Genomic DNA, 25,712 nt, shown 5'->3' on the forward strand with positions numbered 1-25,712 from the left:
TGTCTGACTTGCTAGTTATATTTGAAAAACTTGGAAAGAAGAAATAAGAAGGTAAAATTTTAATGTGGAATAAAGTGTCAGATTGGTTCCTAACAATATACTGGTATTCACTCATTCGATTACCAAATTTAATCAACATCGAAATTCCAAATCACTACCAATTTTTTGTTGTTGTTCATAAAGCCTTTCATTATTAGCCTTAAAGCCAAGGCAAAGATGCGCATGACTAGGTATTTTGCTTGCTGCTCTGGTCTTTTGCTACATACTGATGTGATAGAAATTGTCTTCCTGGGTAGGCTGCCAGAATTTTTATGTTGCTTTATCAAAATCACTTATTTACTGCTGGGACTGGATTTTAAAGCTACATTTCTGATCCATTTTCCTCTGACATTTGGGTGCTAAACTGAGCCACTATGTATATTTTTGAAATGTAAAAAGCTATATTCTGAAAGATTTTTTTGGTGTTCAACAAAAGTGACTTGTTCATTGTTACTTGAAAGTATTAACCTCAATTACCTCAATTGTAATTTAACTTAGTATTAAATTAATTAGTATTAAACCTAATTAAACTCAAAGCTTTTGCACAGCAAAGGAAACCATAAACAAAACAAAAGGACAACCCACAGAATGGGAGAAAATATTTGCAAACGATGCGGCAAACAAGGGATTAGTCTCCAAAATTTACAAACAGCTCATGCAGCTCAATATCAAAAAAACAAACAACCCAATCCAAGAATGGGCAGAAAACCTAAAGAGATATTTTTCCAAAGAAGACATACAGATGGCCAAGAGGCACATGAGAAGATGCTCAACATCGCTAATTATTAGAGAAATGCAAATCAAAACTACAATGAGATATCACACCAGTCAGAAAGGCCATCATCAAAAAATCTGCAAACAATAAATGCTGGAGAGGGTGTGGAGAAAAGGGAACCCTCCTACACTGTTGGTGGGAATGTAAATTGGTGCAGCCACTATGGAGAACAGTATGGAGGTTCCTTAAAAAACTAAAAATAGAGCTACCAGATGATCCAGCAATCCCACTACTGGGCATATATCCAGAGAAAACCATAATTCAAAACGACACATGCACCCCAATGTTCATTGCAGCTCTATTTACAATAGTCAGGACATGGAAGCAACCTAAGTGTCCATCGACAGATGAATAGATAAAGAAGATGTGATATATGTGTGTGTGTGTGTGTGTGTATATATATATATATATATATATATATATATATATATATATATATATATATAATGTAATATTACTCAGCCATTAAAATGAATGAAATAATGCCATTTTCAGCAACATGGATGGACCTGGAGATTATCATATTAAGTGAAGTAAGTCAGACAGAGAAAGACAAATATATGATATCGCTTATATGGGGAATCTAAAAAAAAAATGATGCAGCTGAACTTATTTACAAAACAGAAACAGATTCATAGACTTAGAGAAGAAACTTATGGTTACCAGGGGGGATGAGTGGGGAGGAGGGATAGATTGGGAGTTTGGGACTGACATGTACACACTGCTCTATTTAAAATAAAATGCTTTCCCATGAAAAAAATAATAAAAGTATTTCACATTAGATGGTGAAAAAACAAGGGCAATCATCTCCTTTCCTGAACCCAACTCTCAAGATGCCACAAAAGTAAGAGGGTGAAAGTGTAATATAAAATCGAAGAGTATTCATCTGGGAAGGCATATATGCCTCGTGTGTGAGTGAAATCGAAGCCTGGGACAGCAGAGGACCTGGCACCATGGATAATAGGATAAGATTGAGAGTCCAGGTCTGTTATGTCCTACCATCGATCTGGAGGTGGATGGTTGCCTGTCTAACTGCTTACAAGGCAGGAAAGCCAGAGCCCGCTGGGCTAGGGGACTCTAGGCAGGCCAGTGGGACTCCAAGCAGGTCCTTATCATTCCTTCTCACATCTGCCATACTCCACGGGTGAGATTACAATTAAAGAGGAAAATTGTCCAATGGAAAAACAACCACAAAAATAAATAAAAAGAAGAAAATTGTGGAATCTTTGGAAAAGAGCAGGAATTGGGATACGGGAGTGGGCCAAATTAATAAGAAATGAATTCGTGACGAGGAAAATTAGTCCAAGGAACTCTCCCAGGAGGCATCCCACATAGATAAAGAGGTGGAAAGTATATAAGGAGAGGTAAGTGATAGGGGGGTGGAAGTAGACATGTTAAGAGTCTTGAAGGGTCACAGAGGCTGAAAATGAATGGAGAGACGTTAGCTTCTGCTCAGGATGTAGAAAGCTGGAAAGAGCGTCACTCCTACCCTAACAACAAGAAAGACAAAACTGTACAAGTGATACGTGGTTTTTGAGCGCATCACAAAACTGAGACAGCAGGGTGACAAACTGGCCTGAAATCTAAGGAAAGGAAGGCACTTCCAGGGAAGTGGAGATGGAGCTAGAAATTTCTTTCAATACCAAGATGTTCACGTTAGCAAAGTAGGCAGCATTTCAGAAGCTAGTGTAGTACAGTGTGCTGTGGGGGGAGTGTGGATTAGTCACGAGTGGGATCCTTACAAAGCAACTTTCTAAATGTGTACTTCAACCTATTTTACAAATCCGAACGATCAGAATAATAACACTTATTTCCTAAATTTGTTGTGAGATTTATATGCGCCCATGTGTGTAATGTGTCTTATAGATAATGGTCATTTTCAGAATGATTTTTCATCTCTCCCTTAGCAACATGTTCTTGGTTACAGTATTTGTACTTTCTTATTATCTCTCATATCCGTTTCCTTATTTCTTCTTCTTCTTGTCACTTCCTTGGTTAATTTCTCATCTAGATTATTTCACTAACCTCCTTGTCTTCCTGACTACAAAGGCACCGCACTCCCATCTGTCTCACACACTGCAGGAAATGCGATAGGAATAAAGGGCAATCCTGATTTTATCGCATGGCTCTTTTAAATCCCTCAGCTGTTTGCAAAGATGAAAGATGACACTCAGTAAGAATGCCAGAAAGTAGCATTCATCCATTACTAATGGGAATGAAAATTGTTATTTCTCCAGAAAGCAATTCGCCCTGTGAACCAGACACCTTTAAACAGTACTTGTTGGCCCGGCAGTGCCACTTAACATGTACTTACTCTGAATGAAAACTGGAAAATTTGCTCTGGGTTTCCAACACCGCTGCTTCTATGAGCAAACCTCTAAAAACCCTTCTCAACAACTGATCAATCTGGTAGAAGGAAAACAAGAGGAGGAAACAGTAACGGAAAAAGAAAACTATGTTTATTAGTGCCAAGAGAAGAAAACGGCAACTACGTACCACAAAATCAAAGAAATCTCTGCAAAGTCTAGGGAAAATTGAATCAACCTGAAGGAACCAAAACTGAGAGAATTCATTGTTGTGGAAAATAAGTGGACAAGATATTTAGAAGCAGGGCTGTGGCATAAAATATGTGTCAAGTCACATGATTATTTACCAATAGGATGTAAAGTAGACTTAATTTTCTTCTTTATGTTTTCCCCGTTTAAAAACATTTATTGATGAATGTGAATTAATTTGATAGCAAAAAAAAAATCAATGAAAGTATTTCAGTGACTCCTAAATACCCTTAATATAATGGGTAAATTGTTAACTTCTCCCTTTCATACTCCAGCTCTGCTGTAACATTTAGCTTTCCAAAATATTGTATGCTCTTTTTCTCTTCCACACCTTTGCAAGTGTTCTCCTTGCAACTGTCCAGGGAGTTCCTTGTAGTCATTTGTTACTCAGCTAAAATGTACCTCCTTCATGAAATATTCTGTGGTATCTCCAGGCAAGATAAGATTTCCACTTCGGTGATCCCATTGGACCTGGACCACACCTCAGTGGTTGTACTTACACACTTACGTAGGTGTGTTATGAGTGTGCATGTCTCTCTCCTGTACCATGAGAGCTCCAGGAATGCAGGGGCGGTGTCACTTTAAACTTTATGTGGAATTTAATACACCTTTACTGATTCAACACACAGGAAATGGGCAGTAATACTTCATTTACTTCAGTCTCTTTCTTGGGTTTAGTGGGGACGTTTCTCACAATATTGCCCGGAGGATGTGGTTGAATAAAGAAGTATTTTTCTTGCATAGTGTTTTCTTTTATATTTATTGTTATATATTCATTTCTAATGAGAAAGTATTTAATTACTTTTTATTTTGTTCTATGTTTATTTTCTGTTTATTCTTCCAGAACAAGAAGACCATGTTTCTTGTGTTTGATTTGCTTCACATACACACGAGTTCGCTTAAATTATTTTGCAGTAGCATGAACATATTTTCATTCATCAGACATAAATGTCATTACAATTACTAATTGTGTTCCTCAGATGTAACAGGCTTTACGATGTGCTGTGCAGGGGTAGTGCATTTATACAGGCGCAAGAAAACAAACTCGTTGCTTTCCTTTTTCTCTGTACGAATCTGCCAAGAAAAACTCTGAGCTGGCTTTTAGACTTTAGTAGATTAGATTTATGGAAATTAAAAATATGTTCCTATGCAAAATGTTTCGTAAAAAGATTTTATGCTGATATCTAGTGAATTTTCAGCTTATTTAACCTAAAGTAAACCACAAAGTTCTTTCCAGAACCTCAACTAAACCCAATCTTTGGAGAAGAAAAGAAAGGAAAACAACTTTAATTTTAGGAGAGAAGTTAATTTTTTAAAAAATGAATGATTAAAGGTTTTGACTTGATTATAACATTTTCATTTCTTTTTTAGCAAGTCCACTAAATTGGTCCTTTCCATAATTTACACAAACACTTTTAATAGTCCTCCACCTCCTTGACAAATTAGAAGGGTCTAGATTTTCATAAAGTGGGGAGCCCTGTCAAAACACTTCTAAGTTTGCATTTTTTTCCAGGTAAAATACCCATAGGTCACAATACCCATAGGTCATATTTAATTTTGGATTCTTATCTAAAATTGCCTTGAAATAACTGGTAACATGGCAAAAGCTTTTCTCAAGGTATGTAACATTTAACCCTCAAACTTTGGCTGAAACCTGAAACCAATGCGAGTTGCTTTTTTTTTTTTTAATAAATTTATTTATTTATTTATTTATGGCTGCGTTGGGTCTTCGTTGCTGCGCGTGGGCTTTTCTCTAGTTGCGGCGAGTGGGGACTACACTTCATTGCGGTGCGTGGGCTTCTCACTGCGGTGGCTTCTCTTGTTGCAGAGCACGGGCTCTAGGCGCGTGGGTTCCGTAGTTGTGGCATGCAAGCTTAGTTGCTCTGTGGCACGTGGGATCTTCCCGGACCAGGGATCGATCCTGTGTCCCCTGCACTGGCAGGCGGGTTCTTAGCCACTGCGCCACCAGGGAAGTCCCCAGTGTGAGCTTTGATAGGAAAAAAAGGAGAGAGAGGAAGAGGGAAAGGAGTGGGGGTGGGGGGGAGGAAGGAAACACATTAAGTAGAGGACAATACCAGCTTGCTAAAATGTGATTTTTGCATTTCATTAAATCATATTTTATCAAAGCCTACTTGTGCAGTTTTAATTATGATTCACAGTGTTATCTGTGAATCACCGGCATGACCACATGCACACACGCTATGGATTACAATCAATACAAATGACGCAGGTTGCATTCCGAGTCTTCAGAATTTCTGGTTTGGCAGTTTGCCAGCTTTTTCAGGCTCCGTGTGAAGGAGAAACAGAATTTCTGCAAAAGCGTTTCTTTCAAGAACATGGTCCAGACTTGCATAGAACCATTGAATTTGCTAGTCAGACCACTTAAGAAATGCAACTTTTTCTGTTCTGTGCAATTTTACGTTTGTGCTAAAATGGTTGGCCTGTAGAGAGTGTATTTTTCCCCATGTGTTCCCTGAAGTGATGAGTTAAATAATAAGACAAGCTGTGGGCATGTTATGGTTTGATCCTGTGACTCGTGTTGGCAATGGCCGTGTAAACAGAGCTACTGTGTCTGAAAGTGATGGGTAGCTAGTTAACTTCCTGACAGTTCAATACGAAAACCAACTTGAAGACTTTCAAAACAAAGACTATTAACAAGGATTTGATTTCTCGATCTTTGAATCTCGTTATGAGATTTTTTTCCTTGAAATAGGAAAAAGACCTAAACTTCAAAATCAAATATACAGCATTTGGGGTTTTTATTCCTCTGCCCCAGTCCATCCTTTTAATTTTTCAAAGTTAATTACTCTTATCTATTTCTGGATTTCCTACATTGTAGATTCCTCTAGGATATTAAAAGTCTATTTTCTCTTTTAATCACTGGAGCAGCACCTGTCCTATTGCCAGGATACACAGGAGTGCTTGTTTGTCCAGAGCCCGTATTTGAATCTTATCCACTATCCCAGTAATGTCGTGTAAGAGCTAACTGTTTTTTCCTGGCCTAAGATACCCAGAGTTATGAATTACCCTTAGTTGTCATGTGTCTTACATGTCCTTTTATCTGGAATAACACCCATCAGTCTTCCTTTTTCTCTCGTAATGTTGGCAGTTTCAAAGAGCACCTATTATTTGTAGAACGGCCATCAATTTGAGTTTCCCTGAGGTTTCCTCTGATGAGATTCAGGTTATACACGTTGTATAAGCAAACAGATGTGACATTGTGTCCTTCTCAGGGCATCACATCAAGAGGCACTCGATGTCATTTGTTCCATTATTGGTGGTGTTGGCTGTAATCACATGGCTGTGATGGCTCTGCCAGGTTTCTCCACCGTCAAGTCACTATTTCCTCCTCGGTTAATTAATACATAATTTGAAAATAAATATTTTAAGGCAATGTAAATATCCTTTATTCCCCAAACTTTCACCTACTCTAAGCATTCATTGATAGCTTCTGCTTAAATCAATTTTTATTATAATGGTTGCAAAATGGTCATTTTTCTATCGTTCCTCCCACATTTATCAGTTGATATTCTAGTTAAAGGAGTAAGACTTCCTCCTCCACCTCCCATTTGTTTAGTTTTAATTGATTAATTAATATATATATGGATTCATGGACTCTTACTGAATTCAATGTACACATTGAATCTGTTACCATCAACATCAGGATTCTTTCTTCAATATTTTCACACTTAAGGATACACGTTCTTTCTTTGGGGATGCTTTTTTCGTTTTTTGTTTTTTAGAAAAATAAAGGTCTAATTCACTCAAAATTCTTCAGTTTTTACAGAACCAACAGGGGGGAGTAGGGTAGGGAGCTGTGGGGTAGGGAGCTGGGGGGCAGGCAGCCGGGAGCAGGGCTGGGCAAGGCCACAATTCTGCCTCCACCTGAGGCTGGCCTCCTGCCACACGGTTCTTCGGCCCGTCCTTCACCTCCGTGTCAGCGGGCTGGTCTCCTGCAGTGACCGTGGCCTTGGCCTTGCTCTCCTCCCCAGCTAGCCTCTCAAATATGTTGTCATAGAGCTTCTTCTCCCATTCAAGCTCCTTGCGGATCCGCTGCTGGGCCTTGGCAGCTTTGCGGCTGGGGTAGAGCTGCAGGACCTTCTGGAAGTCAGCCCGTGACGAGTCAAAGCCGTTCACCGCCAGGTGGGCCTCTCCCTGGCGGAAAAGGCCCTTCTCATGGTTGCTGTGCGGTTCCAGGTCCTTGTTACAATTTTCAGCGGCAGCAGACAAGGCTTGCCGCTTCACATGACACATGCCAGGCTGAGGTGCGAGGCCAGCCGAAGGGCCGGTGCCTCCTGTGCGTCCTCATTAGAGGAAGTCGACTCAAATTCCAGCCAGGACACAATCTTCTTGTACCGCAGCAGAGCTTGCTTGTACTTGCCTTCCCGGAAGCCCACGGTGCCCTGCTCCTTCACTATGGTGCTCTGCTCCAGCTTCTCTGAACTCATCTCCTGGGACTCCTTGGCCTTCCCAAAACTCTTGAGTTATATTTCAGCTCAGCATTTGGGGGGATCTGGAACTTTTCCTTCCCAACACTGCCAAAAGCACAGCTGGGCTTGAGACACACAATGGAACGTTCTCCTTTTTCCTTGCGCTGAAAGGCTTTCTCCAGCGCACAAGGCAGATCCACACTCTCGGCCTCGCCGACCTCCCGGCGGTCAAAGATCTGGTTTCTGGAGTACCTTCCGGTGCCACCTCCACGACGGCGCCCCTCCACCTGGAACACAAGCGTGGCCTGGGGAGGGACCTCGGGAGCGCGGCCCGCAGAACCGTAGGCGTATTCTGGCTCGCAGGGGATGTGGCACAAGGCGGGTCTTGGGCGGCCCGGGGAGCGATTGGTCCCACCGCCGCGGAGGGGGGCGGGGGGAGGAGGCTGGGAGGAGCCGGCCGGCCGCGAGGGACGCCGGGGGGAGAACTTTCTAGAGACGGCGGCCGGTTCGGGCTCTGGCGCTCCTTTCTGCGAAAGGCGGTTTCTGGTTCGTTCCTCCCGCCCTCCGCCTGGCCCCGCCCCGGTCCTGGGACCCTGGGAACCCCGGGCCAGCCCTCGCCCTCGCCCCCGCCAACGCCTCCCCGCCCGTCCCCCCGGGAGTGGTTTTATCTCACTCCTCTCTTATCTTTCTTGTGCATTGTTTTCAGAACCCCTTTGCTCTCTGTGAAGTTGACTCTGCTGGAAGTTGGTGCTTGTTTTCCTACTTACAGGTAATCTGCAGCGTGTAAGATTGTCTGTCTTCTAGTTACGCCAAAGGTGTGAGTTTTGTGTGGTGTCATTTATTCTTCTTGTCGTTTGGAGGTTGTTTGAAGAGGTTTTGCTTAGGCAGCTGCCATTGCCTCCACTGCCCAGGACTCTTGGATGCAAAGACTTTTAAAAGCTGGCATTGAATTTCCCGTGATGAAGAGGAATTGTCTTTTGCGTAAAATGATAAAACTTGAGAAGCTATTTTTTAGTATAATGTGAAAACTTAATGGCATGGATCATAAGAAAATACAAAGAGGGAGAGGCAATATTCTCTCGAAAAACAAAGAACAGATGTTAGGAAAAGAATGGTGAAAAGAGTGAGAGAATTGAGGAGAAAGGAACGGAGAAATGGCCCAGTAGCATGACAGACGGCCATGGAGGAAAACGGACAGTGAGACAGTGTTGAAGGCAGGTCGAAGAAGTATAAAGATTGAGGATGTCTAATATTAAATGTTAACTTTTTTTGAAGCCACGTAAATACACTTCTGTCATTGCAAATTATAAGTTAGACATATTACAGATACACACACAATGGGTCAGCGTTTGTAGGGGTGTGAAGCGAAAGTTGTTGCTTTCTGTGTCTCGGTTTGTCACAGAGCAGGGGACAGAGAATAGTTATAGGGGATCAAATGGCAATGACATCAACAGTCATTGGTAACAGAGTAACCGTGAAGGTATTAACACCGGGGAGTTCTCGGAAATCTTGCTGAGGGCGCTAGATTCTCGTAGAACGCGGGATACACGACTTGACACAATTTTGCCTGACTTTCAAAGGTTGAGATGTCCTCAATAAATATATTTATCACACTGTGAGGTTTGGTTCTGTAATCGACATTGTGGAGCATCTCTTTATGAAGTCAACACCTATCTTTGACGTGCCAACCCCATGCCAGGTACATTCTCAGAAGTGGAAATACGAAAAGAAACAGAGTGAGTACAAATCCCTGTCCTCATGAAACTTTTGTTATAGTGGAGGAGACATACAATAAACAAGACAAACAAATAAAATGTGTATCATGTTATATTTGATGGCTCTAAGAGCTAAGGAGAGAAATAATGCATGGAAGGAAATGTAAGGGATAAATGTGACATTTTAAGCAGGGTGGCCCCCAGGAAAGCTCACATTGAGAGAATGTGAGTTTTGAGTGAAAAAAGAAAGACATGAGATAGTTAGCCACATGTGTATCTGAGGTATATATGGTAGAGGGAATGTCAAGTGCAAAGGCCCTGGGGTGGGAGTGTGCCTATAAATTAGGGGAATGTTAAATAGGCCAATGTGCCTTAAACAGAATGAATTAGAGGAAAGAATTAGGACACGAAGTCTGAAAGGTACCGGGGACCAGATCATGTAGGGCCTTATAAGTCCTAGTAAGGACTTCGGCTTATGTTCTGCTTGAGACAGGAAGCCATAGGGAAGGTTTTGAGCAAAGGAGTGACATGATATGATTTACATCTGTCAGGATTGTCCTTGCTGCTCTTATGAGACTAGAGTGTGTTTTGGAGCTGGGGAGAGGGGCGGTAAAGTTGACCAAGTGCAGGACTAGGGAGACCATCAGGAGGTTATTGCAGTACTTCAGTAAAGAGATTATGGTGGCCTGGACCAGTGTCGTGGCAGTGGGGGTAGTTAGGAGTCTCAGATTCTAGACATATATTGAAAAAGGAGCTAACAGGCTTCACATGGGGGGTGTAACAGAAAGAGAGGTGTCCAAGAGGACCTCAGGAATTTTGGCTGAGTAAGCGAAAAAATGATGAATTCCTTTACTGAAATGGGGAGACTGTATGAGGAGCTATTTGGGGAGCGATTATCAGGAACTCAAATTTGCACAAGTGTGGTTTGAGATGCCTGCTGGACCTTGTAAAGGAAGTGTCAGGAAGTTAGGTGTGGGTTTGGGTATGTGGGTTTGCGGTTCAGCAGGTAGATGGTATTTTTAGGCAGGGAACTGGTTAGGACCACTTAGGGAGAGAACATGGATAGGAAAGGGAAGAGGGCTAAAGAGGGCTGTGAGACACTCTAATATTTAAAGGTTGAGGAAATAAGAGAGAACCAAAATGGCATCATGGTATCCTGAAAGTCAAGAGGGGTTTGTTTCAGCTGACTCTAGTTACGGAATCCAGTCGGGTAAGGAGGGATTCACCATGAGGACTGGCTTTTTCACCATGAAGACTGCTTCAGATCAGGGTGCAGCAACATTTTCAAGCAAGAGAAGAACATCTTTTTTAAAATTAATTAATTAATTTATTTATTTGGCTGTGCTGGGTCTTAGTTGCGGCACGTGGGATCTTCTTTGTCTCGTGTGGGATCTTTAGTTGCGGCATGCGGGATCTAGTTCCCTGCCCAGGGATCAAACCCGGGCCGCCTGTATTGGGAGCAGGGAGTCCTAACCACTGGACCACCGGAGAAGTCCCGTGAGAAGAACATCTTTATAACACAAAGGTCTAAATTTCGATTCCATGGACAAAAGGAGGCTCATTGGGTGGTTGGAGTTTCAGGGAGCACACAGAACTCCAAATCCTGTATAACCCCATTTCAATTCTCTAGTGCTCAGTTAATCCTGACCCGTGTGTTGTATTATGTATGGTTAGGAATATGGACTATGGAATCAGTCTGATTGCTTTAACCGTAGCTCCACCATTACCAGCTATTTGACCTATGGCAGTTTACTTAAGTTCTCTGTACCTTTGTTTCCTAATCTGTGAAACAGAGAAGACAATAATACTTAAAAGGATTCTACTGAATATTAAATATGATGATACAAATATAGCACTTAGCACAGTGCCCTGAACATAGGATTTTCTAAGTGTCAGCCATGACGATCTTTTTTTTTTTTTTAATTAGTTTATTTATTTATTTTTGGCTGTGTTGGGTCTTCGTTGCTGCGCACGGGCTTTCTCTAGTTGCAGCGAACGGGGGCTGCTCTGCATTGTGGTGCGCGGGCTTCTCATTGTGGTGGCTTCTCTTGTTGAGGATCACGGTCTCTAAGGCACATGGGCTTCAGTAGTTGTGGCTCACAGGCTTAGTTGCTCTGCGGCATGTGGGATCTTCCCGGACCAGGACTCGAATCCATGTCCCCTGCATTGGCAGGCGGATTCTTAACCACTGTGTACCAGGGAAGCCCAGCCATGACGATCTTTATGAGACTTGGCTGAGGGAATTCAACTGATACTACAGTCTGACAGCCCACAGGATAAATCTTTGGCCACTACAGCCCTGCAGCTGCCTGAGCTAAAGAATCATTTTGAATGGTTTTAGAAAGTCCCTGGGTTTCTGAATGTCTTTGAGGTGAGCCAAGAATTTAGACTTTTAAACTCTTGGGTGAATGGATATTTTTCTGTTTACATTCTATTTCAGAATTGAAAAGGGTTATGATTTTTTTTCGTTATAGGAGTGATATAGTTTATTGTAAAAAAAATTATCACTACAGATACATGTAAGTAGAAAGGAAAAATAATACAAAAGCTCTTTACCCTGAGCTAACACTGACATTGGTGAATACCCTATCATGCATCTCTGTGTATATCCATGAAGCTTTGTGGGTCTACCTCTTGCTGGGGGCCCCAAAAACTCCATGCCCGGCTCTCTCATCTTCAAGTCTCAGCTTCTCCTCTGGAACAACAGGATCCAAGTCCTGTTTCAGAATCCTCTTCTCTTCAATAAACTGTCTAGTGACAATAGATTAACCCTTCTCACCCTCGGTCTTTGTAGTCTGCATGCACTTCACGGATTCTATGGGCTGAGCAATTCGATCCCCCAAAGCCTTACCCCAGAAAGTACTTCATCCTAGAACACCACAGGCTTACAGGTTTTCCTCCTAACAACTGTTTGTTTATAAATTTTTTTTTATACCGTCTCTTAAAAAGTTTACCTCTTTGTGAATGACTCATTTCTTTTTTAGTGCAATGACTATTTTTTCCCCCAAATGTGCTAAAGATATATACTACGAGAAGGAATATTTTCACATTATAGTTTCAAAGATATACTCAACCATAGACTGACACAACAGTTGAGTGTCTGAGAATATTGTATAGAATATTATATAGAACAACATTTAGATGAATTCAGAATTGTTCTTTGTGAACGTACGCCAAGGGAAAGGGGGTGACTCACGAGTCAGTTCTGTGCAGGTACTGTTTCTGTTCTTTAAAGAACTCTCATGCACAAAATTCTGTTGTTCTAAAAGTGGTTTCTATGGTATAACATAATTTTGCAGTGCAGTTTGACATTGAAAACTAGTGAATAAAATGGCGCAAAAGAAGAGTGTACCTTCCAAAGAATGGCTGCTTCAAACCCTCCCCCCACTACTTGCCATCCACGTCCTAGTCTACTCTTCCTTTTGTGGTGAGGATATTAAACCTTCATTGCACTAATTTTATGAATAAATATTTATTTTCAATTTTTATCATTATATAAACTTGTTTTCAGTGTGCAGTTGATACATCTTTCTATCAAGTGAAAATTGTTTGGGTGTCTTAGTTTGGGATGAAATAAATCATAATTTGTTCCATTGAAATTCATAACAATTAAAAAAACTTAATGGCTTTATATTTAGCGGCAAAGTTTTCAGGAATAAATTGAAGCTATCAAGAAAGGTATAGATGCATTCATTTAGCTGTTTCACCACTGTTTCCATGGGCTGCCAGATTCCCATTCAGGAATATTAAGGAGACTACCTCTCTGTATTCTCCCCTCAATTGGATAGTAAATCCTAGATTCCCCACGTTTTCATTTCTTGAACCCCTCTTCCTATTTTTCATATCTGTATTAATCAGGATTTTTGCTCATAAGAGAAATCAAATCTCCGTGTTATGGCAAAACTGGGACTTTCTGGAATAATGCAAGGGGTTCAGAGAATTGAAGAGAGCCTGACAGATGGAATCAAAGCTGCAGGTGAGTCTGTTTTGGAATTACAGACCACAGCTGCTGGGACCACGGCCACTGCTTGGCTGTGGCTGGTGCCATTGGGTCTAATTTTTGCACCATTAATCCTAATCATCCCTTACTCATTGTCTCATTTGGTCCAAATTAAAAATAATAGGTAAGACAGTCTACTGATTGGGACCCTTGTGCCTGGGTTCCAATCATCAGTGTGTGAAATGTCTTCTCCCTTTGGATTCTGTAGTGGGAGGTTGGGTACCACCTTCATTCACTATTGTACTCATGGGGGCTTCTCCTGAAAGAGAAGAGATTTTACTTCTTCAAATCTTCACTCTCAATTCTGGGTCTTTGTACACACACTACACTATCTACTTTAAGCACCTTCTTCCTTTGCCTAAAGTCTATTATTTTTCAACCTTCGTTGGCACTTACTTCTGGAAGAATAAGGCCCCAGTCTTAACATTTGTCACCAGGTAATTGTCTATTTGTATTTCTCACGTGACTGCAGGTTGCCCGGAAGTGTGGTTTGCATTTTTGCTTGTCCAGCACTGTATTCTCTGTGAACAGCAGTGTCTAACACATACTTCTGTTTATATTTGTTCCATACATCAGTAAAACGTTTATTAAGACCTTGGAGAAATAAATTGGAATAGTAAAAACTTCCAGTTCTTTCTCTGGATTAAGTGTGATTACCTCAGTTATGAAACTTGTAAAGAAAGGAAACCCTAACTCTGAATATCGTCTCTAAATTCATTTGCAGCTGACTTTCCCCATGTCTTTCTTAAGCTCATACACGGATTTTCATTGTGAAATATCCCGTTTTTCCAGTTTAATATCTTTTGGTCCAAAAGATCCCCAATGCAGAGCAAAAATATCTATTATTGTATTACTAGCATGAAGCCAAGTTCACAATTTAAATAATTATATGTATTCAACAGAGTTTCTCAAAGAACTTTCTCAGAAATTGCAATTTAAGAAATGAAAAATATTTTTATAAGCTGACACATTTAATTATCATTTTAGATAAATCTATTTTGGAGTCTGATATTTTTGTATTTATTTCACCAGTATGATCCAGACTCAATGTGTTTACTGGCAACATAGTCCAGGGATTATACTCCCACATTGAAACAATAATCATATTGCAACGTCAGTGCTCTTCATAATGCATTGCCATCAGCATTTATTTGACACCAAGCATGCACCAGCTACTAGAAATAGAAAAATCTCTGGGACATTAGGAATGCTAAGTAGCCTTGCTTTGGGATGAATAAAATAGGGTGTGGTCTGCCCTTCAATGGGGTGAATCTAGAGTGGGGTAATGTGACACTGGGTCATCTTTTGGGATCTCAGTAAAAATGGTGCCAGTCACACCCCAGCATGGGACGTTGATGACCGCTTTGGTGGGGAGATGGTATGAGTAGGAAGCAGAAGCAGCAGCAGCAGGGATAAGGCATCTCAGTTTCAGATGCCTCCCCATGAGAGACTGGAGCCAAAGGAGGAGGGGAGGCTCCAGCAGCAGAGATGGATGGCTTTCATAGGAGAACATCGGGGCACAGCTTGAGACTTTAAGTAAGTGTAGTGTCTTATTCACATCTGCAGTGAACATGAGAATAAGGGCGAACTTATTTGTACCAAACTTGTTACTTCACAGTTGAAACACTAGGTTGTAAGGCTCTGCAAAACACAAGTTACTATTGCTGTTTTCTGAGGACATTCCCCCCTGAAGTTATATGCTTTCGATTATATGCCATAGATATTTTTTAATTCTGTGATTTTATTTATTTATTAGTTTTAAATTTTTTTAATAGATCTTTATTGGAGTATAATTGCTTCACATTACTGTGTTAGTTTCTGTTGCACAACAAAGTGAATCAGCCATATGCATACACGTGTCCCCATATCCCCTCCCTCTTGCGTCTCCCTCCCACCCTCCCTATCGCACCCCTCTAGGTCATTGCAAAGCACCGAGCCGATCTCCCTGTGCTATGGTGCTGCTTCCCACCAGCCAACTATTTTTTACATTCCATACTGTATATATGTCGATGCTACTCTCACTTTGCCCCACCTTTGACCTCCCACCCCATGTCCTCAAGTCCATTCTCTATGTCTGCCTCTTTATTCCTGCCCTGCCACTAGGTTCATCAGTACCATTTTTTTTTTTTTTAAGATTCCATATATATGCGTTAGCATATGGTATTAGTTTTTCTCGTTCTGACTTACTTCACTCTGTCTGACAGACTCTAGGTCCATCCATCTTACTACAAATAACTCAATTTCGTATCTTTTTATGGCTGAGTAATATTCCATTGTATATATGTGCCACATCTTCTTTATCCATTCATCTGTTAATGGACACTTAGGTTGCTTCCATGTCCTGGCTATTGTAAATAGAGCTGCAAGGAACATTGTGGTACATGTCTCTTTCTGAATTATGGTTTTCTCAGGGTATACGCCCAGTAGTGGGATTGCTGACTCATGTGGTTGTTCTATTTTTAGTTTTTTAAGGAACCTCCGTACTGTTTTCCATAATGGTTGTATCAATTTACATTCCCACCAACAGTGCAAGAGGGTTCCCTTTTCTCCACACCCTCTCCAGTATTTATTGCTTGTAGATTTTTTGCTGATGGCCATTCTGACCGGTGTGAGGTGATACCTCACTGTAGTTTTGATTTGCATTTCTCTAATAATTAGTGATGTTGAGCATCTTGTCATGTGCCTCTTGGCCATCTGTATGTCTTCCTATGTGAAATGTCTGTTTAGGTCTTCCACCCATTTTTTAAGTGGATTGTTTGTTTTTTTTTGATATTGAGCCGCATGAGCTGTTTATATATTTTGGAGATTAATCCTTTGTCTGTTGTTTCATTAGCAAATATTTTCTCCCATTCTGAGGGTTGTCTTTTTGTCTTATTTATGGTTTCCTTTGCTGTGCAAAAGCTTTTAAGTTTCATTAGGTCCCATTTGTTTTTTTTTTTTTTTTTATTTCCATTTCTCTAGGAGGTGGGTCAAAAAGGATCTTGCTGTGATTTATGTCATAGAGTGTTCTGCCTATGTTTTCCTCTAAGAGTTTTATAGTGTCTGACCTTACATTTAGGTCTTTAATCCACTGTGAGTTTATTTTTGTGTATGGTGTTAGGGAGTGTTCTAATTTCATTCTTTTACATGTAGCTGTTCAGTTTTCCCAGCAGCACTTATTGAAGAGGCTGTCTTTTCTCCATTGTATATTCTTGCCTCCTCTGTCATAAATTAGGTGCCCATATGTGCATGGGTTTATCACTGGGCATTCTATCCTGTACCATTGATCTATGTTTCTGTTTTTGTGCCAGTACCATACTGTCATGATTACTGTAGCTTTGTGGTATAGTTTGAAGTCAGGAAGCCTGATTCCTCCAACTCTGTTTTTCTTTCTCAAGATTGCTTTGGCTATTCAGGGTCTTTTATGTTTCCATACGAATTGTAAAATTTTTTGTTCTAATTCTGTGAAGAATGCCATTGGTAGTTTGATAGGGATCGCATTGAATCTGTAGATTGTTTTGGGTGGTATAGTCATTTTCACAATATTGATTCTTCCAATCCAAGAACATGGTACATTTCACCAACCGTTTATGTCATCTTTGATTTCTTTCATCAGTGTTTTATAGTTTTCTGTGTACAAGTCTTTCACCTCCTTAGGCAGGTTTATTCCTAGGTATTTTATTCTTTTTGTTGCAATGGTAAGTGGGAGTGTTTCCTTAATTTCTCTTTCTGATTTTTCATCATTAATGTATAGGAATGCCAGAGATTTCTGTGCATTAATTTTGTATCCTGCAACCTTACCAAATTCATTGATTAGTTCTAGTAGTTTTCTGGTGACATCTTTAGGATTTTCTATGTATAGTATCATGTCATCAGAAAACAGTGACAGTTTTACTTGTTTTTTTCCAATTTACATTCCTTTTATTTCTTTTTTCTTCCCTGATTGCCGTGGCTAGGACTTACAAGTAACTATGTTGAATCAGAGTGGCGAGAGTGGACATCCTTGTCTTGTTCCTGATCTTAGTGGAAATGCTTTCAGTTTTTCACCATTGAGTATGATGCTTGCTGTGGGTTTGTCATATATGGCCTTTATTATGTTGAGGTAGTTTCCCTCTATGCCCATTTTCTGGAGAGTTTTTATCATAAATTGGTGTTGAACTTTGTCAAAAGCTTTTTCTTCATCTATTGAGATGATCATGTGGTTTTTGTTACTTAATTTGTTAATGTGGTATATCACATTGATTGACTTGCGTATATTGAAGAATCCTTGCATCCCTGGGATAATTCCCACTTGATCATGGTGTATGATCCTTTCAGTGTGCTGTTGGATTCTGTTTGCTAGTATTTTGTTCAGGATTTTTGCATCTCTGTTCATCAGTGATATTGGTCTATAATTATCTTTTTTTGTGTTATCTTTTTCTGGTTTTGGTATCAGGGTGATGGTGGCTTCATAGAATGAATTTGGGAGTGTTTCTCCCTGTGCAATTTTTTGGAATAGTTTGAGAAGGATTGGTGTTAGCTCTTCTCTAAATGTTTCATAGAATTTGCCTGTGAAGCCGTCTGGCCCTGGACTTTTGTTTGTTGGAAGATTTTTAATTGCGGTTTCAATTTCATTACTTGTGATAGGTCTGTTTATATTTTCTAATTCTTCCTGGTTCAGTCTTGGAAAATTGTACCTTTCTAAGAATTTGTCCATTTCTTCGTGGTTGTCAATTTTATTGGCATATAGTTGTTTGTAGTAGTCTCTTATAATCCTTTGTATTTCTGCAGTGTCAGTTGTGATTTCTGGTTTTTCATTTCTAAGTTTATTGATTTGCATCCTCTCCTTTTTTTTCTTGATGAATCTGGCTAAGGATTTATCAACTTTGTTTATCTTCTCAAAGAACCAGCTTTTAGTTTTATTGATCTTTGCTGTTGTTTTCTTCGTTTCTATTTCATTTATTTCTGCTCTGATCTTTATGATTTCTTTCCTTCTACTGACTATGGGTTTTCTTTGTTCTTCTTTCTCTAGTTGTTTTAAGTGTAGGGTTAGATTGTTTATTTGAGATACTTCTTGTTTCTTGAGGTGAGATTGAATTGCTGTAAACTTCCCTCTTAGAACTGCTTTTGCTGCGTCCCATAAGTTTTGGGTTGTCATGTTTTCATCGTCATTTGTTTCTATGTGTTTTTTTATTTCTTCTTTGATTTTTTCAGTGATCTCCTGGTTATTTATAGCACACTGTTTAGCCTCCCTGTATATGTTTTTTTACAGTTTTTTTCCTGTAATTGATTTCCAGTCTTATAGCGTTGTGGTCAGAAAAGATGCTTGATACGATTTCAATTTTCTTAAATTTTCCGAGGCTTGATTTCTGACCCAAGATGTGATCTATCCTGGAGAATGTTCAGTGTGCACTTGAGAAGAAAGTGTATTCTGCCACTTTTGGGTGGAATGTTCTATAAATATCAGTTAGATCTATCGGGTCTATTGTGTTTAGACACATTTAAAGCTTGTGTTTCCTTATTTATTTTCTGTTTGGATGATCTGTCCATTGATGTCAGTGGGGTGTTAAAAGTTCCCTACTATTATTGTATTACGGTCAATTTCTCCTTTCATGGTTGTTAGCATTTGCCTTATGTATTGAGGTGCTCCTATGTTGGGTCCATAAAAATTTATAATTGTTATATCTTCTTCTTGGATTGATCCTTTGATCATTATGTAGTGTTCCTCCTTATCCCTTGTAACAGTCTTTATTTTAAAGTCTATTTTATCTGATAACGAGTATTGCTACTCCAGCTTTGTTTTGATTTCCATTTGAATGGAATATCTTTTTCCATCCCTTCACTTTCAGTCTGTATGTGTCCCTAGGTCTGAAGTGAGTCTCTTGTAGACAGCATATATACGTGTCTTGTTTTTGTATCCATTCAGCCAGTCTGTGTCTTTCGTTTGGGGCATTTAACCCATTTACATTCAAGGTTATTATCATATGTATGTTCCTATTACCATTTTCTTAATTGTTTTAGGTTTGTTTTTGTGGGTCTTTTTCTCCTCTTGTGTTTCCCTGTTAGAGAAGTTTCTTTAGCATTTGTTGTAAAGCTGTTTTGTTGGTGCTGAATTCTCTTAGCTTTTGCTTGTCTGAAAAGCTTTTGACTTCTCCATCAAATCTGAATGAGATCCTTGCTGGGTAGACTAATCTTGGTTGTAGGTTTTTCTCTTTCATCACTTTAAGTATATCCTGCCACTCCCTTCTGGCCCACAGAGTTTCTGCTGAAAAATCAGCTCATAACCTTATGGGGATTCCTTTGTATGTTTTTTTTTTTTTTCCTTTGCTGCTTTTAATATTTTTTCTTTGAATTTAATTTTTGTTAGTTTGATTAATATGTGTCTTGGTGTGTTTTTCCTAGGGTTTATCCTGCATAGGACTCTCTGTGCTTCCTGGACTTGGGTGACTATTTCCTCTCCCATGTTAGGGAAATTTTCAACTATAATCTCTTCAAATGGTTTCACAGACCCTTTCTTTTTCTCTTCTTCTTGTGGGACCCCTATAATTCGAATGTTGGTGCATTTCATGTTGTCCCAGAGGTCTCTGAGACTGTCTTCAATTCTTCTCATTGTTTTTTCTTTATTCTGCTCCTTGGCAGTTATTTCCACCATTTTGTCTTCCAGCTCACTTATTCGTTCTTCTGCTTCAGTTATTCTGTTATTGATTCCTTCTAGTGTATTTTTGATTTCAGTTATTGTGTTGTTCTTCTCTGTTTGTTCTCTAGTTCTTCTAGTTCTTTGTTGAACATTTCTTGTATTTTCTCAATCAGTGCCTCCATTCTATTTCCGAGATTCTGGATCATCTCTACTATCATTACTCTGAATTTTTTTTCAGGTAGATTGCCTATTTCCTCTTCATTTATTTGGTGTTGTAGGTTTTTACCTTGCTCCTTCATCTGTGACATATTTTTTTGCCGTCTCATTTTTTTTTTTTTTTTTTGTGAGTGGGATTGTGTTCCTGTCTTACTGGTTATTTGGCCTGAGGCTTCCACCACTGGAGTTTGTAGGCTATTGGGTAGAGCTGGGTCTTGGTGCTGAGATGAGGAACTCCATGAGACCTCACTCCAATGACTATTCCCTGGGGCCTGAGGTTCTCTGTTAGGCCAGTGATTTGGACTAGGAGCTCCCACTGCAGGAGCTTCGGCCTGACCCTGGGCTCCTGAACCAAGATCCCGCAAGACATGTGGGGCGGCCAAAAAAAAATTATTTTTAATTAAAAAAAATAAAAAATAAAATTAGACTAGGAAACTAACAGATATGTTAAAAGGAATATAAAACTAAAAATATAGATGAATGAACAACTGGAAAGTACATCAGTACCACAATAGTACAAAAGAGGAGGAAGGAAGAGAAAGAAAAAAAAGGGTGGGGGCAATGCCTTGACTGTGGAGGGCAGGGCCTAAGCAAGAGCAAGTTTTGGGTGGTGGGCGGGGCCAATGCTCAGGACCCACAGGGCTGGAAAAGGCCCTGGCGGCTGTGGGGGGTGAGGATTAGGCTCAAGGGACAGAAGAGGCCCAGGTGTGCCCCCCACTCCTGGTCTCAGAGGGCAGGGCACCTCACCTGGGAGCCCAGCAGGCTTCCTGGGCTCGAGTGGGTGGGCAAACACCCTCCTCTCCTGCTGCTCTGGTCTGGGGTCTGGAGGGCCCCTCCCGCCTGCCTCTCCTGATCCCCGGCCTCAGGGGCTCTGATCCTGTCTGGCCTCCACTTCTCCTCCCCCCTCAGTCCCCCTACATCCTACTGGTTCACTTTGGGGTTCCTCCCATCTCCTTGGGTGTTAGAGTTCCCCACCAGCGGCCGGCAGGTGCCCTAGTTGTGGGGAGACGCTAACTCCGTGTCTTCCCACACTGCCATCTTGACTCCGCCTCTAATTTATTTATTTTTATTGAAATATAGTTGATTTACAATGTTCCATTAGTGTCAGGTGTACAGAAATATGCTATAGATATTATCTTACTGATTCTTGCAGTAGTCCAAAGTGGTTGGAATTGGCCAGAAATAATTGTTTTTACTTCGCAGATAAACTGATGCAGACAAAATCTTTATATCCAGTCCTGCAATAATCAGTCAGTCAATCCAGGAACAAAGCCAAGTCTCTCCAACTTCTGACCTTACTTTCTCTTGACCATGACTCTCCAGCCTTGGAGGGGAGAGGTATGGACAGACATCCAATATCGTGATTGTTTGTGGTTATTTAAATTCCCAGTAGGGCCCACAGGGCAGATTGGGACAGTTGCTAATCAGGGAAGGGAAGGGATGCAGAGACAAGGGAGGAGCAGCCAAGAAACAATATCGCAGCCTTGGGGCGGGTCCTGGTTCCGCCTCGAGGGATATAGGGAACAATATCCTTGAGCTCTTTACAGAACTAAAACCCCCAACAAATGGAAGATGTTAGCATTCTTCAACCAGATTAAAGGAAGCACAGAAACTCATCAGACCGCCTGAGGGCAGATGAAAGGAGTGCAGGCTCCGCACACATCCTGACCCTTACCAGCACCCCATCCTTGAACCATTGCTATAAAGCCTCTCAACAGGTTCCTCCAGGTTGAGACACAGTTTTGAGGTTCATGAGCCTGCTGTGTCCCCCTTTTCCTGGTGGAGAAATAAAGCTATTCTTTGCTACTCCACCCACTAAATAAATAAATAAATAAATTCCCAGTAGGTAGTAGGAATGTGTGGGGTCATGAGTTAGTGAGGAAGTTCCATTTCCATGGTGTCTCTGCTGCCCATTTGCTGGGTGACTTCTCTTTCAGCCTCTCTGGGTTTCATTTCTTCCTTTGCAGGTAAGATGCTTGGGCCAAATCAGAGATGGCTCACCTGAGGTCCATGGATCCCTCCCTTCCCACCCTAGCAGTTGCATCATTTATGAATAGCTTTCAGGGAGCTGACAAATCTAAACTTCTGTATGACAGACATGTGGAATATGTGCAGTTTTCTAAGCAGAGAGTTGAGAGATAGTATCAGATTTCCAAAGAAGTCTGTGATCAAAAATGACTGACAACAAACAAGTCAACAAAATTAGAATACATAATTTCAAAGGCCGTAACTGAGTTGAATACCTATGTATATAATCCTAGTATTCTAGGATTAAATGTCACATGTATTAAGAAAAGCCTTTTCCCAGTGTAATTTCCAAGCACTAATAGTTATAGGATTTCAAGACAAATAGCCTCAAAGCCAATCTGTGAATAAATATGAGAGGGCAGCCCATGATATCACTATACCTGAATGTGTCTGGAATTCTAATACATTTAAGTCTCTTCATTTGATCTTATTTCATGTGATAAGCCTACATGTCTTCTGTGAGAACTCCTGAGGAATGGTTGAATCATTTGTTTTGCAGACATGTGGGTGCTCTCACTTCTCACAATATGTTAATGCTTTTTTAAAAAATGTTCCTGAGAAGACAGATTTGCTTGGGATCCTAATGTGTAAAGCTCGTGTTTTTGGTTGCAAACTCAATTAAGTGCATCATGTTGAAATCATAAAATCATTTCAGGAGCTCTTTATCACTTTTTTGGAAAAAAAAAAAGATTCTGGCAGCAAATAAGGGAGTTTCCTTAAAGTTTCTGAATGCTTCTGTTATTCTCAGTGGGAATTTGCCAGCAGGACACTTGGAACTTGTCTGTTTTTGGAAAGCTAGGGAATTCTTATCATTATGTACATGGGAAAATATAACAACTTGTTATTTAGAGGATGCAAGGAAATGAATGGTGGTCTAGCTGGTTGGTGGTCAGGGACAGGTTGAATGATTCCCAAGTCAATTTTTCTTTCAGCCCCAAGATGTCTTACATGCACATTGCAGTGCAAATGCCCTCAAAACTCTCTTTGTAGGCAACAACAGCAGTGACTGTGACTGCATCACTGCAAAGGCTGAAACCATTGCTCCAAGGTCATGATATTCTGGTCTATTAGAGGCAGCTCCATCTCATATCACTGTTCTTACCTTCTCCTCCATCATCATGTCCAACTCATTCTTCATGCAGATATTTTCTAGATTTCTCTTTTTCTTTCCACAATCACAATCTAGTCTTAATTCCATTTCATCTCTACTACTCTTACTTCTCTAAATGCCCTCCCATTTTTTCCCATCATCTTTCCTCCTGTGAGTTCAGTTACACTGAGCAGTAAGTATTATCTTCCTCATGCATTCTTGATCTATTACCCACCTGTCTATCTATCTATCTACCTACCTATTTCACGATCCTTTAATATTTATCAGTAAATACAAACAACCTGTAAGTAAGCCTTATTTTTTTCTGTATCACAGGACATTTATCCAACATTTATGTTCTATGAGGCGCTTGATAGTAAAAAGAGAAGGATGATAGAAATGGGCCTTTAACATTGCAAGGAATCACAGACTTGTAGATTAAATAGACATTAGACAATTATACTTTTCTTCTTAGCACTTGTCAAAATGATAAGTAATTGATTTAGTGTTCAATTTTATCTCCCTCACTGGAGAATGGACGATGGCTGTCAGTTCAATCTTATTCCCACCACCTAGCACGATGCCTGACACATAATAGGGGGAGAACACATATTTGTTGAATTAACTACTGAATCATAGCTAGGACAATGTGGCACATTCAAGCTTCAGTGAAGACAGCTAGGGTCTATTTTCTTCTGCAGAGAGAGATCAGAGAATGTTCCACAAAAAGCACAGTGTCTGAGCTGAGACTTATAGAATCTATATCAGTAGGAGTTGAGGAAAACAGGCAAGTTGGCTAGTGCTGTGGCAAAGGATAAATATAGGAACTGTTAGGAGAGAGAACTGGAATGGGCTTTTTCCTGTAAGTCAGCATTTCTGAAAGTGTGTTCTGAGGACGTTGGTCCTGCCTGTTGTTCAGAGAACATCGTTTTTCCATGGGCAGTAGTGAGCTGGTAAATGGTTAACAGGTGGCTTTCTTGGAAAAATTAAAAGTCTGATTCATAGCATTTGTTGGGAAGAGATGCAGTGTAGCACCCCATTGTATAGTATTTCTACCACATAGATAACAGACATCAGTAACTTCAAGATCAGAACTGTATGGGAGGAAAAACACATTTCCCTCTACCTTATGAGCTTTACCACACAGATTAACAAGAGGAAAACACACAGAAGTTTATGAACATGGATACCTCAGGAATACATGGGAGATACTCAGGGAAAAATGAGTCACTCCCCGAAATGGCTTAGCATTTAGGTTTAAATGCCATCTCAGTAGGGAAAGGGGAGAGGGGATGTAGGCCTCTTAGGGGAGAGGAAATGACTGTTAGGAAAGATGAATGGGCCCTTAAAAGAATGGGTGGGAGGTATGAGAGTTTGTGACAAAGTTTGACTCGGTGCGGTGTTGACCTCTGTTCTCTCCTGTGAGAAGAGTCCCTCCTTCCTAGTTGATGAAGCTCCCGAGGAGGGTGGTCTGTGACAACTGAGTCCCTTTTGGAGGCCCTGTCTTTTGGCAAATGAGAGTTCAGAGAAAGCCTCTCCCTGCATTTGCCGTTTTTTTGAGAGCCTACAGCTCAAAATAATCAGCACACCAAAGAGGCGTATTTTGAGGTACATATTCTCCCACTCTTCATAAGATAATTAGAAAGTGATGAATTTTGAGTATTCATTGCCTTAGTTTTTAATATAATTTATTTACTTGTAATTTTATATGATTTAATTTTTATACTGGTTGTGTATAATAACTGACCTTCACAATTCATGACACTTTTAACAGTAGGCTTTTGTAAAAAATTGAAGTATGGTTGATTTACCGTGTTGTGTTAGTTTCAGGTGTACAGCACAGTGATTCAGGTATATATATGTAATATATATATATATACACACATACATACATACATATATATATTCTTTTTCAGATTCTTTTCCATTATAGGTTATTACAAGATATTGAATTTAGTTCTCTGTGCTACACAGTAGGTCCTTGTTGATTATCTATTTTATATATAGTAGTGTGTATCTGTTAATCCCAAACTCCTAATTTATCCTCCCCTCCTTCCCCTTTGTTTACCATAAGTTTGTTTTCTATGTTAACAGATGGCTTTTATAAGCTAATAGCTAAATCCAACATCCTGGTTAAGTATTCTTAATATACCATAGTTTCCTTTAAGAGATTCACCATGAATATTTGTTATAAAAAATATTTGAATTCTGAGAAGCTTTGAATCAAAAACACATCTCTCTCTTAGTTTACCGATTGGGCAATAAACTT

The 25,712-nt window shown here is 40.2% G+C and overlaps 1 protein-coding gene across 1 annotated transcript; it reads right to left on the minus strand.

The window, feature by feature from the left end:
- Positions 1-7,143: 7,143 nt before the first annotated feature.
- Positions 7,144-23,551, minus strand: LOC118896930 (peptidyl-prolyl cis-trans isomerase FKBP4-like). The gene is given in 4 exon segments (XM_036855580.1): positions 7,144-7,625; positions 7,628-7,855; positions 7,858-8,392; positions 23,456-23,551. Coding segments are annotated over 4 exon segments (1,341 nt in total).
- Between the last annotated feature and the right edge of the window lie 2,161 nt (positions 23,552-25,712).

The sequence above is a fragment of the Balaenoptera musculus genome, chromosome 6, assembly GCF_009873245.2.
Source record: "Balaenoptera musculus isolate JJ_BM4_2016_0621 chromosome 6, mBalMus1.pri.v3, whole genome shotgun sequence".
NCBI classification, from domain to species: Eukaryota; Metazoa; Chordata; class Mammalia; order Artiodactyla; family Balaenopteridae; genus Balaenoptera; species Balaenoptera musculus.